The sequence below is a fragment of the Artemia franciscana genome, chromosome 11 (assembly GCF_032884065.1).
Source record: "Artemia franciscana chromosome 11, ASM3288406v1, whole genome shotgun sequence".
In the NCBI taxonomy this organism is placed as follows: Eukaryota; Metazoa; Arthropoda; class Branchiopoda; order Anostraca; family Artemiidae; genus Artemia; species Artemia franciscana.
In genome coordinates, this window is record NC_088873.1 from 46,269,278 (window position 1) to 46,282,511 (window position 13,234).

Below are 13,234 nucleotides of genomic sequence, written 5' to 3' on the forward strand. Positions count from 1 at the left end.
TGATTGATTAATTTCTGAATTTTATTTTCTGTAATGAAAGATATTTTTCTCTTAATAATTTATTTTAAAGTAATTGATTTTTAACAAATAATGGGAAACCCCTGCTAAACTTTCTTCGACGAATGAGGAGGCTCAACAATATTTTTTTTACCAGAATTGGATAATTTATTGCTTTTCTTTGAAGATTTAATAAATATAGAAAATATGGAGGAATAGAATATAATGTAAATCAATAATATAGATTAAAATATTACTAGTAAGATAAACTATTATATTTCTATAATTTTCCTGGTGATTTTACAATAATCTTTTTTTCTGTGATTTTAGAAACACAAACTTCTTCAAACCCTTGAGACCTAGATAATTTGATGTCAATAATTACAAAAAAAGAGTTTACTGTCCCACGAGATGTTACACGTGATTTTGAAGATGGAAGTTCCCGTCAGGCGACAAGTTGATTCAGTCTTGAATAGATGCTCAACTCCTAAACATTATTTCTGTCGGCTTTGTGATGAGAAATGACCTTTTTTAAGATTTCTTTTGTTTTTATCCAAATTCCTTCGATTTTATCGCATCTGCACGGGTATTCACCTTCCTAATAATTATGGATAAATATTGGGTCGATTCTCCTCATGGCAGCAATGGATTAGGATATGACAGGTAAGAGGCCTAATCTTAGTAAATATTTCGTATAATTGACTTACGGATAAAGTACCACTCGATGCATTTTTTATGCTCTTTCCCAATAGAATAGCCTAATCACCTTTGCCACAAATGAACTATACCCCCACCCCTATATATACCAGTTCAGGGTGTATATTTGCACATTAGTGGGGTCGGGTAAAGTTTAAACTTGCTGCTTATTTGCATCGGAAAAAAACTTTACCCCCCCCCCACTGTGCACAAATATACCCTGAATTGGTATATGAACACGGGTGGTAAATATTCTTCCGTCTCGGTTTTAAATTAAAAAAATAAATAATTACCTTTTTTGGCATACCCGCTTTTAATAATAAAAATTCGAGGTGCTCGCTGCCCTTCCCCTATAGGACTGTGGGGGGGGGGGGGCAAGTCATCCTCAAAGACATAGGCTAGTTATTAAGTCTTTCGACTATGCTGAACAAAATGGCTATTTCAAAATTTTAATGGGTTAACTTTGAGAAAAAGGTGGTGTGGAAGGCAGGGTTCCCAACTCTCTGGTCCATGAATATGTCCTCTGCGCTTCCAAAAATGTGTCATTTTTAGCCAAATTATGTCCATGTTTTTCTATAATATGTCCATAACATGTACATCTTGAAATCTCAAAAACTTGTTGTTTTTAAGAGTGCTATTGACCAAAAGACGCTTTGTAAACCTTTTTCAAAGCGGTCAGCTAACATTTCCGTACAGAACGGAGGGTTTGAAGAGGGGTTTTTCTTTTGGTTTTTCGGAGGGGTGTGGAAGTCGCGTCAATTTGGGTGGGGGTTGTGTTATTCCCTTCTCCTAGATTTGTTGCCCCCGCTGTATTTTGTAAAAATATCTTGTTTTGGTACTGTCAATGAAAAATGTCCTTTTTTTGGTATTGTTTTCGAAAGCAGAGCCGGATTCAAAGCTTTGACGCTTCCTAATAGACCCAACTGTTTTGTGAGATTTTCGGGGGAATCATTTTGGGGGAACTGGAAGCACTGAACAGAAAGCCGAACTTTCAGCGGCCATTCTTGGGAGACATCTGACAGTTTAAAATGGGCCATGGAATTTCTGTGTTGTTTTAAAATCATTTTTCTGTGAAAAGGCAACGCGGCGGTGGGGGTTACCTGGTACTTTGACAATAAATCACATCAGCCAGGTTCTGTTAAGAGCAAGAGCTAATAGCTCATATGGCACTTGTGACGAGGCCGGAAGGGCCAAGAGCTCATATGTTATGAGCTCTAGCAAAATTCTAAGAATCAATAGATTGATTTAAAAGGAAAATCAGAGGCTTAACGCCGGTCGGGATTTAAAATAAGAGCTCTGAGTCACGAGGTGCTTTTAAATATCAAAATTCATTAAGATCCGATCATCCACTCGTAAGCTATAAATACCTCATTTTTTTCTAATTTTTCATCTCCCTTCAGCCCCCTAGATGATCGAATCTGGGAAAAAGACTTTATCAAGTCAATTTGTGCAGCTCCCTGGCACGTCTACCAATTTTCATCGTCCTAGCACGTCCAGAAGCACCAAACTCGCCAAAGCACTGAACCCCACCCCCTAACTCCCCCAAAGAGAACGGATCCAGTACGGTTACCTCAATCACGTATCTACGACATTTGCTTATTCTACCCACCAAGTTTCATCCCGATCTCTCCACTCTAAGTGTTTTCCAAGATTTCCGATTTCCCCCTCCAATTCCCCCAATGTCAACAGATCTGGTTGGAAATTGAGTTAAGAACTCTGAGGCATGAGTTCCTTCTAAATATCGAATTTCATTAAGATTTGGTCACCCGTTCTTAAGTTCAAAATACCTCAATTTTTCTAATTTTTCCAAATTAACACCCCCCAGCTCCCCCAAAGAGAACGGATCCGTTCCAATTATGTCAATTTATGTATCTATAACTTGCGCGTATTCTTCCTATCAAGTTTCATCCCGATCTCTCCACTCTTAAGCGTTTTCCAAGATTTCCGGTTTCCAAGATTTTCGTTTCCCCCCTCCAGTCCCCTATGTTCCCGGATCCGATTCGAATTGAAAATGAAGCATCTGAGGCATACTTTCCTTCTATATATCAAGTTTCATTAAGATCCGATCACCCATTCGTAAGATAAAGAAACCTCAATTTTCACGTTTTCCAAGAATTCCGCTTTCCCCCTCCAACTCCCCCCAATGTCACCGGATCTGGTCGGAATATAAAATGAGAGCTCTAAAGCACGAGATCCTTCTAAATAACAAATTTCATTAAGATCCGATCACCCGTTCGTAAGTTACAAATACCTCATTTTTTCTAATTCTTCCGAATTACCCCCCCCCCACCCTCGCTTGAGAGCGGATCCGGTCCGGTTATGTCAGTCACGTATCTTGGACTTGTTTTTATTCTTCCCACCAAGTTTCATCCTGATCTCTCCGCTTTAAGTGTTTTCCAAGATTTCCGGTTCCCCCCCAACTCCCCCCCCCCCCTATGACGCTAGATCCGTTCGGGATTTAAAATAAGAGATCTGAGTTACGAGGTCCTTCTAAATATGAAATTTCATTAAGGTACGATCACTCCTTCGTAAGTTAAAAACACCTCTTTTCTGATTTTTCAGAATTAACCCTCCCCCCCAACTCCCCCAAACAGAGCAGATTCGTTCCGGTTATGTCAATCACGTATCTAGGACTTCTATTTATTTTTCCCACCAAGTTTCATCCCGATCCCTCCACTCTAAGCGTTTTCCAAGATTTTAGGTTCCCCCCTCCAACTCCCCCCAGTGTCACCGGATCTGGTCGGGATCTAAAATAAGAGCTCTGAGAAGCGATATCCTTCCAAATATTGAATTTCATTAAGATTCCATCACCCGTTCGGAAGTTAAAAATACTTCGGTTTTTCTATTTTTTCCGAATTAAACGGCCCCCACTCCCTCCCCCCAGATGGTCAAATTGGGAAAACGACTATTTCTAATTTGATATGGTCCGGTCCTTGATACGCCTGCCAAAATTTCATCGTCCTAGCTTACCTGGAAGTGCCTAAAGTAGCAAACCCGGGACAGACCGACAGAATTTGTGATCGCTATATGTCACTTGGTTAATATCAAGTGCCATAAAGAAACCGCTCAATGATAATTTATTCGGCCCCCTGGCATTGTGCCACCATAAGCCTGGGCCTAGTGGGCCTATTGGTAAATCATGGCCTGATCGAAAGATTTTTTATTTGTTAAATATTTAGATTAATTTACAGTTCAGGTAGGAAGGTAGCTAAGAAACAAATATATCCATAGAATCAGAATTTATCCAAGATGCAAATATAACATTGATTTCGGTAAAGGTCTAGATTAGGGGCTATTGAGTAGGAATTATGTTAAGAAAACAATTTGCCATTTCCGTCGCACATTTACTTCACGTCTCCCTCCACCCTAATACGCAAATATGAACCCTAAATTGTACATGTGCGCTGACATTTCCTTACGTCGCTCTTCTACAAATTGATTTAACGGTTTATCAAGATATGGAAATTCTATTGCCTAACCTAGGCTATATAGGCTACAATTCAGGGTATATATTTGACCATTAAGGGTTATAAAGTAAATTTGTGGAGTGTTACATTTGAACTAGGATGAAATTCTGATTATAAATGCATGCCTGTTTCTTGTCTATCTCAATCGTCAGTGAATCGAAAAACGAATTGTTATTTCCGAAAAAAACATAAAAATAAAATAAAACGGGTACCATTGATGAGAGTGGCCATTCTGAAGGAAACAGTAGCCTATAAAACAAAGAGATTAAGCTAGTAGCCTACTAGGCCTATTTTCTTCCTTATTTTATGCTAATTCTTAATATAATAGTCACGTTTTTGACAATTTACCCCACCTCTAATGGTCCCAGATATAGCCCTAAATAATAATATCTTAATTTTTTTTTATCTCGTGATGCGTCATGCTTGTAAAATGATTCATTGTTTGTATTCTTTACCAGGTGAAATCCAGCATGTCTCAGTGATTCAGTAGAATTTTTGCATAAAAATGACTTAAAAATGTGGATAACAATGAAGGGAACACATGATAATCTGATTACCCTAATAGAAACATAGTGAATATTATAAAGTAAGAATTTGATTGTTTTATCGTTTTCTTTTAGCTATTTTTATGTATATTCCTAGGGCCATATCCGGAACCGTCAGGGGGACTGCATCGGCAGAAAGGCGACCTTGATATTTTGAAGAGCATAAAAAAGGAATATAATGTTAGTATTTTTATTTATAAATCTGTTTCATTTGCATTTGTTCATGCATTAAGTATTTACTGATTTTTATATATAGCCTAGAACTATATCTGGCCCCATCAAGATACGAATTTGGGGTACGATTGTGACGATAGCGATCCTTGGAAGGAGCCCTTGAGTGAGAACGCTAATTATATATTTCTGATGTTTCTTATTATTTTTCCAGTGTCTTCGTGATTTAAATACATTTTTAGCCCCACCTCCCCCCAGGTCAAAAATAAGGTCTACTTTTGTCCTCCTACCACTGAGTTTCAACTTGATAACCCGAGCCTTTTCAAGGACATTGCAGATGCGCTATTTTGTTTACCACGTACCCCGTAGTGTCTTTTGATTTACCCCGCTATCTATACGTGGATAAAATCCAATTACAGCATGAGCTTATAGCGCAGAAACATTTAGTTGAATTCGTGAAGTAATAATTCATCCCACTTCCAACTCAATATTTGAAGTCTACTTGTCCCCCCGCCCCAAACTACACGCAAGTTTCAACTGCGTTCCCAAAGTCGTTGCCGAGTCATTGCAGAGATGCTATTTCCATAGTCTGGGCATGCATAGTGTCTTCTGATTCCTCTTTCTCCCCTCCCCCCAATTTCAAAATTTGAGGTCCCGTCGCCCCCACAATACACCCTGAAAGCTTCGATTCGATTACACAAGCCGTTTTTGACAGTATTGCGCATACTCTGTTTTGCTCGGTTCCGTTGCAACTGAACCACCATGTAACTGAACCCCAAGCAATTGAACCAACGTGCAGCTGAACTACCGGTCAAGTTAGCCACCGTGTAGCTGAACCACCATGCAACTGAACCCCCATGGAACTTGACCTTCGTGCAGTAGAACCCCATTTAACTGAGCCCTCGGGCATCTCAATCCCCGTGCACCTCGACCCTATTTAACCAAACCCCCTTGCAACTGAACCCCCATGCAACAGGACCACCGTGGAACTGAACCACCATGCAACCGGACCACATGAACCCTCGTATAACCGAAGTCTCGTGCAACTCAACCACCGTACTTACATTGGGTAAAAGACAAGTTAGAATCTTTACATGTTCATCTTAGTTGGAATTATTTGATTTTTATAGTCACAATATAAATGACTGTCAAGATGATTAATAAAATAGCTCTGTTTTGTTGTCACAAAAATAAAGAAAATCGGACGTCAAAAGCTCTTAAAGTCAGATTTGTTTCTCTTTTTATGTCTGTTAATGGGGGTTTCCTTTGCCCTGTCACTGTCTACGAGTCTAGGCGTTAACCCCCCCCTCTCTCCCATGGAAAGGCCCTCCGCTGGAAAATACCCCCTCGTGAAAAATATGGTTTTCCAAATTGGAATATTTTATTTGGGTTCTGTTATTTTTTATTTTAACTCAAAAGTGCTAAGGAAAATGGAAAAGAGGAATTTATATGTAAGTCTTGCCCCCCCTCCTCTCCACGCAAAAATGTTTTTCTCATGGAAAATCCTCTAGAAACCCCCCCCCCTCAGAAAACTCCTACCCAAAGGAGGTGTTTGTCCCTGGGGGGCTGGTTGCCTCCAATAATAATAATAATAATAATTTATTACAAACCCGCTTATAAAAAAGAAGCATGAAGAAGCGGAGCAAAACAAAAGAAAAGAGAAATTAAAGACGAAAACAAATCAACCGAACATAATAATCACTAAATACAAACAAATCACACTTCAACTATCAAGCAAAAAAGTCGCTGGGAAATCAAATAATAGTGCCCTGTGTTTCACGAGAGCTTGTTTTTCAAAATTCGGCATGAACTCAACAGGATCAGGTATATGATACTTTTCTAGCAGACCAGTGTTACGGAGGTAAAGTGGCAGACCAAGCAGAAACTTTAAATATTTGCAAAAGCCTGAACGGATTCGCAACATATCCGAATTCGATAGCCAATGCCAAACGGGTGAGATGTAGTGAGCAAAGGGAAGAGCGACGGCACGATACAACCTAGCAAGAATATGCTTATTAAATTTAAACTTCAGAGCTGCAAGTTTAGCATACCCAGACCGAAAACCCGACAGAACCTGGTCAACAAAAAGAGCACGCGAGCTTCTGAGGTCGCTTCCATATGTGATACCTAGGTACTTCAACTTGCGGCTTGGAAGTACTACTTGCCCTGCAACGGTAACACGGGTAGCCTCGCGACGGGCAACTTCAGACGGCGCACGCGGGGGTTCAAATACAAGAAATTCTGTTTTAGCAGGGTTAATAACCAGACCAATATTAGTATAACCTCGACTTAGGAGATCGATATTAGCTTGAAGGTTACAAAGCGATGTGCTCACCAGTAATATGTCGTCGGCGTAGCACAGTAGGCTCACATCCATACATTCAGTGTTAAAACCACCGTTAATCTTTTTTGTTACCGACGAGGTTAGTGAATTGAAGAGTACAGGGCTTAAAACCGACCCTTGACGCAGTCCCCGGTGAAGCTTAATCGGTTTCGACAGGAATTCACTACTCAACTTAACACGGATAAGGCTACTCGAATACCAGTGCCATAGGACGGCCGCTACATGTGGGTTCACACCTTGGTGCAGCAGGTTCAAAATTAACTTTGAATGAATTACCGAATCAAACGCCGCGGACACATCTACTGCACAAATTAAAAGAGTCCGTGATTGATTCTGAGCTTTCGATACTATACGCGTAAGGAGGCGATGTGCAAATGCACAACCGAGGTGGCGACGGAACCCGAATTGTCGATTGTCAATTTTACACTTGCGTAACAGCTCAGGTAACAGAAGTCTCTCTAACACTTTGCTTAATGTACTAGAAACTGTTATAGGCCTATAGCTAGAGCAGAGGTTACGATTTTTTCCCTTCTTCAAGACGTTAGACACAATACCTAGGGCAAACGACTTAGGGACTGCACCAGAATCAAGGCACATTTGATATAGCAGCGTCAAGTGCTCAATGAGCAGAGGTGAGCTACAGCGGAGGTGTTCAGTCACAATTCCGTCGTGCCCGGGAGCCTTGCCCTTTCTCAGCTGCTTAATAACCTGGAGCACTTCGCCTATTGAGACGGTAAAATAGTTCCGTTGGCTCAAGAGGGACGCAAAAGCTCGTGAGAGCTCGCTATCACTTTCGGTTGTTAGTTGGGCATGTTTGATCCCAAAAACTTCACTATAGTGTTTTACCCACTGCTCCTCAGGTATGTTACTAGCAGGGTTTGTCACTGGTTTAGACTGTCTAAAAGACTTCCACATAGATACAGGATTATTTGCTGCTTCTTGGGAAGCAAGTTCGGCTTCGGCAGCTTTAAGATCACTTACAGACTTATTATAAGTTTTTTTCGTGTTGCGGAACTGCTCAAACACTACACCTGACCTAGGCCTCTCGCAATCGCGCCATAATCTCAGCCAAAACTTAGCACGAGCTTTGGCTTGCCTTACTTTAGGAGAGCGACTCCAGCCAGGCTTGCTGATTCCAGGTTTAAAACGGCGAGTGGGTACAGAAGCCTGCTCAGCCGTTTTCATTGCATGTATAATCTCAGTACAATAAATGTCTAGTGCTACCAAATCACTCGAGCCATGCATCAAGAGCTGAAAGGGAACTTTTATCTTTCCGAGAATCTCATCACATGTCTGTTTATACTGGTCGGCGTTTATTTTATTCCACTCAGTCTTGGTAGCATAAATTTGGGGCTTATTCGGCCTACACGGGAAGAAGTTAGCCTTAAAGCACAAGCCAAGGTGATCACTTACTGTGTGCTCAGAGTCCACGGTGACTGGAGCACCTAGAGAGAAGTTACATAGCACATGGTCAATGTTTGTCGTTGAACCGGAATTATGGATGTACGTATATGCGTCAGTCTTTTCACAGAGATCATACCCAGCTGGGATTACTGAGAAGAAGATTTCGGAGAGCTTATTTGATGGGTTCGTTAAGTCGCACTGAAAGTCACCGCAGACTAGCACTCTTCGATTGCCCAGCCTAATAAGTAAGCGCGAGAGGCGGCCACAAGCTTCCGAGAACCGTTTTTCGGAGAGAGGGTGTTTAGGTTTGTTGGTAGATAAACCGTGATCAGAACAAAACCCCCGGGGGCCAGGAAAATCTACAGCGAGAAGAACTCACACGATTCCAGCTTTTGAAATTCAAGCGAACTGTCCGTTATGATAGCAGTGCCCCCACTAGGTCGACCGCGGACTGAGGACCTTTTTGCTTCATGCATGAACACAGTTTTTTGATTCAACTGTTCGAAAAGACCAAAATTTTCGGAGGTGAGTAAATGTTCTTGTAAGCACACAACATTAAATTGACGGCATAGTTCTTTAACGTAGTCTAGTTTGACTGAATTGTGCCCATAGATATTTCGGCAAATGATGGAGAGAGAAGTCATTTCGTTGTAGTAGGCTTTTTCATAGCATTTCTAACTAGTGGGCATCTCATGCTGTATGAGGGGTGGGTGTTGTGGCCTTCTGGCATAGAGCACATTTAACTGTGGTGGACGTGCATGGGGACGTCCGTGATGCGACGTGGGCACCGGCGCACTAGAGCACTTCGGAGCGTTGCTGCAGGCACTAGAGAGGTGCTCGAAAGATTGACAGTTAAAACATCTCTTGGGGAGCTCTTTATAGGCCTCAACCCGGAAGTGGGTGTAGTCTACAAATATTCCGCGTTTAATTGTCTGATCTCGCGCGAACGAGTCTTTAAATACAAGTTTCACTGTGCCAGAGGTGCCGAACCGGTGGACTTCCGTAACTTCGGAGTTCGCAGCAATAATTTCTTCCTCTGTGGTTGCCGGAGGAACGAATCTTGCCACCGCTAAAAACTTTGGTTTCCGGTAAGAAACCTTGACATCACGGACCTTTTCTTTCAACATGTCTGCGAGGATTTGAGCTGAATCCGCCGTATCGAGAAAGGCAAACTAACCCACCTTTTCGTTGAGTGATCCGGCGAATATGTCCTTTTCCACCGTTCTTTTCGATAAATTCCTTCTGTTTGGCACATGATTCAAGGCTTTCCGCCGGCACATTCGCTATCACTACAGGATTCTCAAGTCTTTCTGGTTTCGGTAGCGGGGGCCAGACAGTAGGGCCTGACGGAAGGTAGATCTTACACTGATCGATTAGTCCCTCTATTTTCTCTGTGCACTCGTTAACTCTAATTGAAAGAGAAGTCAGCACATCTTGCGGTATTCTAGGCACTTCGCCAATTTTCCAGATAGTAAATCTATAGGTGAAATTGGCTGAGTTTTCTGCATTCTTGATAGCATCGTATAAATCACCCATGAAGACATCACTCTGCAAACCAGCTCGGCGGTCCTTCATTACATATTCATCTCCAAGTTGCCGCAAATATCGTTCAGTTTGCAATGCGCAGCGTACAGAATGTCTTTTCCGTAAAATTTACTACCCGTAGCAACCACCGCGTCACGGGAAATATCGGCATATCGCAAACTTGTCTGAGCGAAATTCAGGACAGGCGCGTATATATATTCGTAAATAGTCTCTTGTGTCATACCAACGAACTTCACTGCTCGAGAGCTGAAAGTAGTCCAGAATCTTGAACGTTTTATTTTCTTTCGCACACAATACACCTTCACGCGTCGAGCGCTGAATGAACGCCTACTGAAATCACCCAGGAACAAGGGAAGCGTAAGTACCCCCTCACCTTTTCCCGCAATTTTCGGGTAACTGAATACCAGCGGGTACAGTACGGCGCTTGCGGGGGGTTCCTTCCCCTCTTCTGCTTGCTCCCAGTAGAATCAGCACCTTAATGATATGGGAAAAATTGTCTTTATAGATGGCGCCCCGATCAACTTAAGAAAAAAGATGGCGCTGGTGAGGATGTCCGAAAAGAAAAACCTATTCTAGGGATTGGAGAATATCACTCAATTTAACTTAACTGTAAAATTGTCTATTAGAGGGTACAAATCAATATGAAAACAACCTCAAAGTAGTGCAATACTTTATCCCATTAACAGCAAACAAGCAAACTCAGGCACATACACTCTGGAAATATACAGATGAAAGTCAATCGCTTTTGACTTTTAAAAAGGGTACTCAAACTTTCAATTTCCTATCGAACGCTAAAATGTGATTAACAAAAAACCCCACAGTCCTTAGGGCAAGGACTGTAGGCTATTGCAACTTACCCGTTGTTAAAATTTAAGGATTTTATTGAAGAGATGGTCGTAAAAACTTTGGAAAAGGCTCATTCGATTGGGAATTGAAATTCCAAAGGTAATCAGAACAATCAAAATTAAGGTTCTTATTTTCAAATTCAAAAGATTCTTTTTTAAGGTTTAAAATTAAAAATCGAAATTAAGGTAATCAGATTCTTTTTGAAGAATCAAAGGTAATCAGAGGACAATCAGCCTCTCCCTCTTGACCGCCCCCCCCCCCGACTGCATCTGATCCAAATTAAAAAAAAGTGTTTTTTCAAAATAGTCTAAAGGTCAAATAACCATGCCTCTGGGGTTAACAACACCATCAGCAGCTCCTGGAACAAGGGCCGTAAGTTAAGCTAGTTACTCATTATTAACACACCATATTTTTTGGAAAATTTTGTATGAACTTGGGGGGGGGGGTGCTCATTTGATTGGAAATTCAAAGTTCCAGTGCACTTTTTAAGAGTCAAAAGTGATCGAAGGACTTCCATTTCCCCAAATACATCTGATCGATAATTTTTACATGACCATTTTATTTAAACAGATCAAACGTTAAATAAATATGCCTCCAGGGTTCACAACCCCTAGCCCCTGGTGTAAGAGCTGTAAGTTATGCAAGTTGCATATTATTAACATACAAGGTGTTTTTTTTTATCAAGAAAAGTGGATATGTTTGATCCTACAAATAAAAAAAACATGGAGTATTAAGGTCAAACCTTAGGGAAATGTCAAGAAAAATGCCAAACTTAATCAAAAGACATTATTTCCTTTATTGGTTGGGAAAAGGAAATACCAGCAATATCTACAATGGCTAATGTTGTCGGTCGTCACTTCGTTCGGAAAATATTTAGGAGCATCTCTTCAACTAAATCAAGAGCACAGCTCAGATTTAGTTTTCATACAGTTATGAAAACTTGATTTATTTTTGGGACACAGTGTGCGGTAGCGATGCTAGCGGCTGGAGACAGGAAACTGGCAGCACAGCTTAGATAACCAACATTGGTATCTAAGCTCTGTATGCAACAAAACAAAATTGCGTTCCCGCCTCTGATGTTGTAGTGCGATCTACGCGTCGGAGCGCGGGCTTGGAGGAGGCGCCAAGTTCAGAGCTCTGTACCAAAAGCTTCTCATGGGCAAGTAGGAGTTTTCATAACTGTGTATTGGTATCTAAGCTGTGATCAAGAAGTACTTTGTACATCCAGTTTTACAAGACGACATATCTGCAATGTGTCGAGAAGAGCTTAGGGTACAAACCTCAGGGTATGAAGTTTAAACTTTCTGGGTATGTTGAAGGAATATTGAAAAAAAAGGCTGGATTGCAACCAGTCCCCCTCCCATATCCTTTTTAGCTGCAATCTCCTCAAAGACATCTGATCAAAATTCGTTAACTAGATTCACAAAGGTCAAGTATTTTAAACACATATGTTTATTACTTGACGCCCAGAAAGGTCTGATTTATCTAAAAAAAAGAGCAATACGTCATCTTGATGGTTTTTTGACACCGGATCTTCTTTTTTTGCATATCATGACTTTAAGGAACAAACAATTCCAACAAGTTTTAACACATTAAAATTCTAACTTGTATTTTACCCAATGATATTGCCTGATTATTTTAGAATACTGAAAAAATCAGTTCAGTGGCTCAATTGCACGATGGTTCAGTTACACTAGGGTTCAGATGCAAGGCGGTTCAGTTGCAAGGTGGTTCAGCTGCACGTTGGTACCGTTGCAAGTTGGTTCAGTTCCACGGTGGTTCAGTTGCATGGTGACTCAGTTGCACGGGAGTTCAGTTAAATGGGGTTTAGTTACACGAGGGTTTAGTTAAATGAGGTTCAGTTGCCTGGTGGTTCAGTTACACGAAGGTTCAGTTGCACAAGGGCTCGGTTATACAGGGGTTCAGTTGCATGGTAGCTCAGTTACACGCACACCATTTTGGTCACTTGGGTAAATATGTCTTTTGATTTTCGTTTTTAAACGGTGAATAAACTCTATTCCCCTAAGGGCTCACACTGTCACAATTTTTAGACATATTTGCTACAAAATATTTGTAACCTTTCTCCTCTTTTCTTTCGTTGAAATTTGAATCTACATTACCTCCTCCCCCAAAAATTCACTGAAGTTCGAATAATCTCCCATGTAGTTTCAAGATATTGCAGATATTTTATTATTTCAACGACCTGGATACACATATTG

General features: G+C 41.0%; 1 protein-coding gene across 1 annotated transcript in view; it reads left to right on the forward strand.

The window, feature by feature from the left end:
* Positions 1-461: 461 nt before the first annotated feature.
* LOC136033296 (uncharacterized) overlaps positions 462-13,234 on the forward strand; it is a 71,483-nt gene continuing 58,710 nt past the window's right edge. The window contains exon 1 of the mRNA XM_065714065.1: positions 462-660. Within this exon, the coding sequence (XP_065570137.1) occupies positions 605-660 (56 nt within the window). The 5' untranslated portion in view covers positions 462-604. The remainder of the gene's footprint in view (positions 661-13,234) is intronic.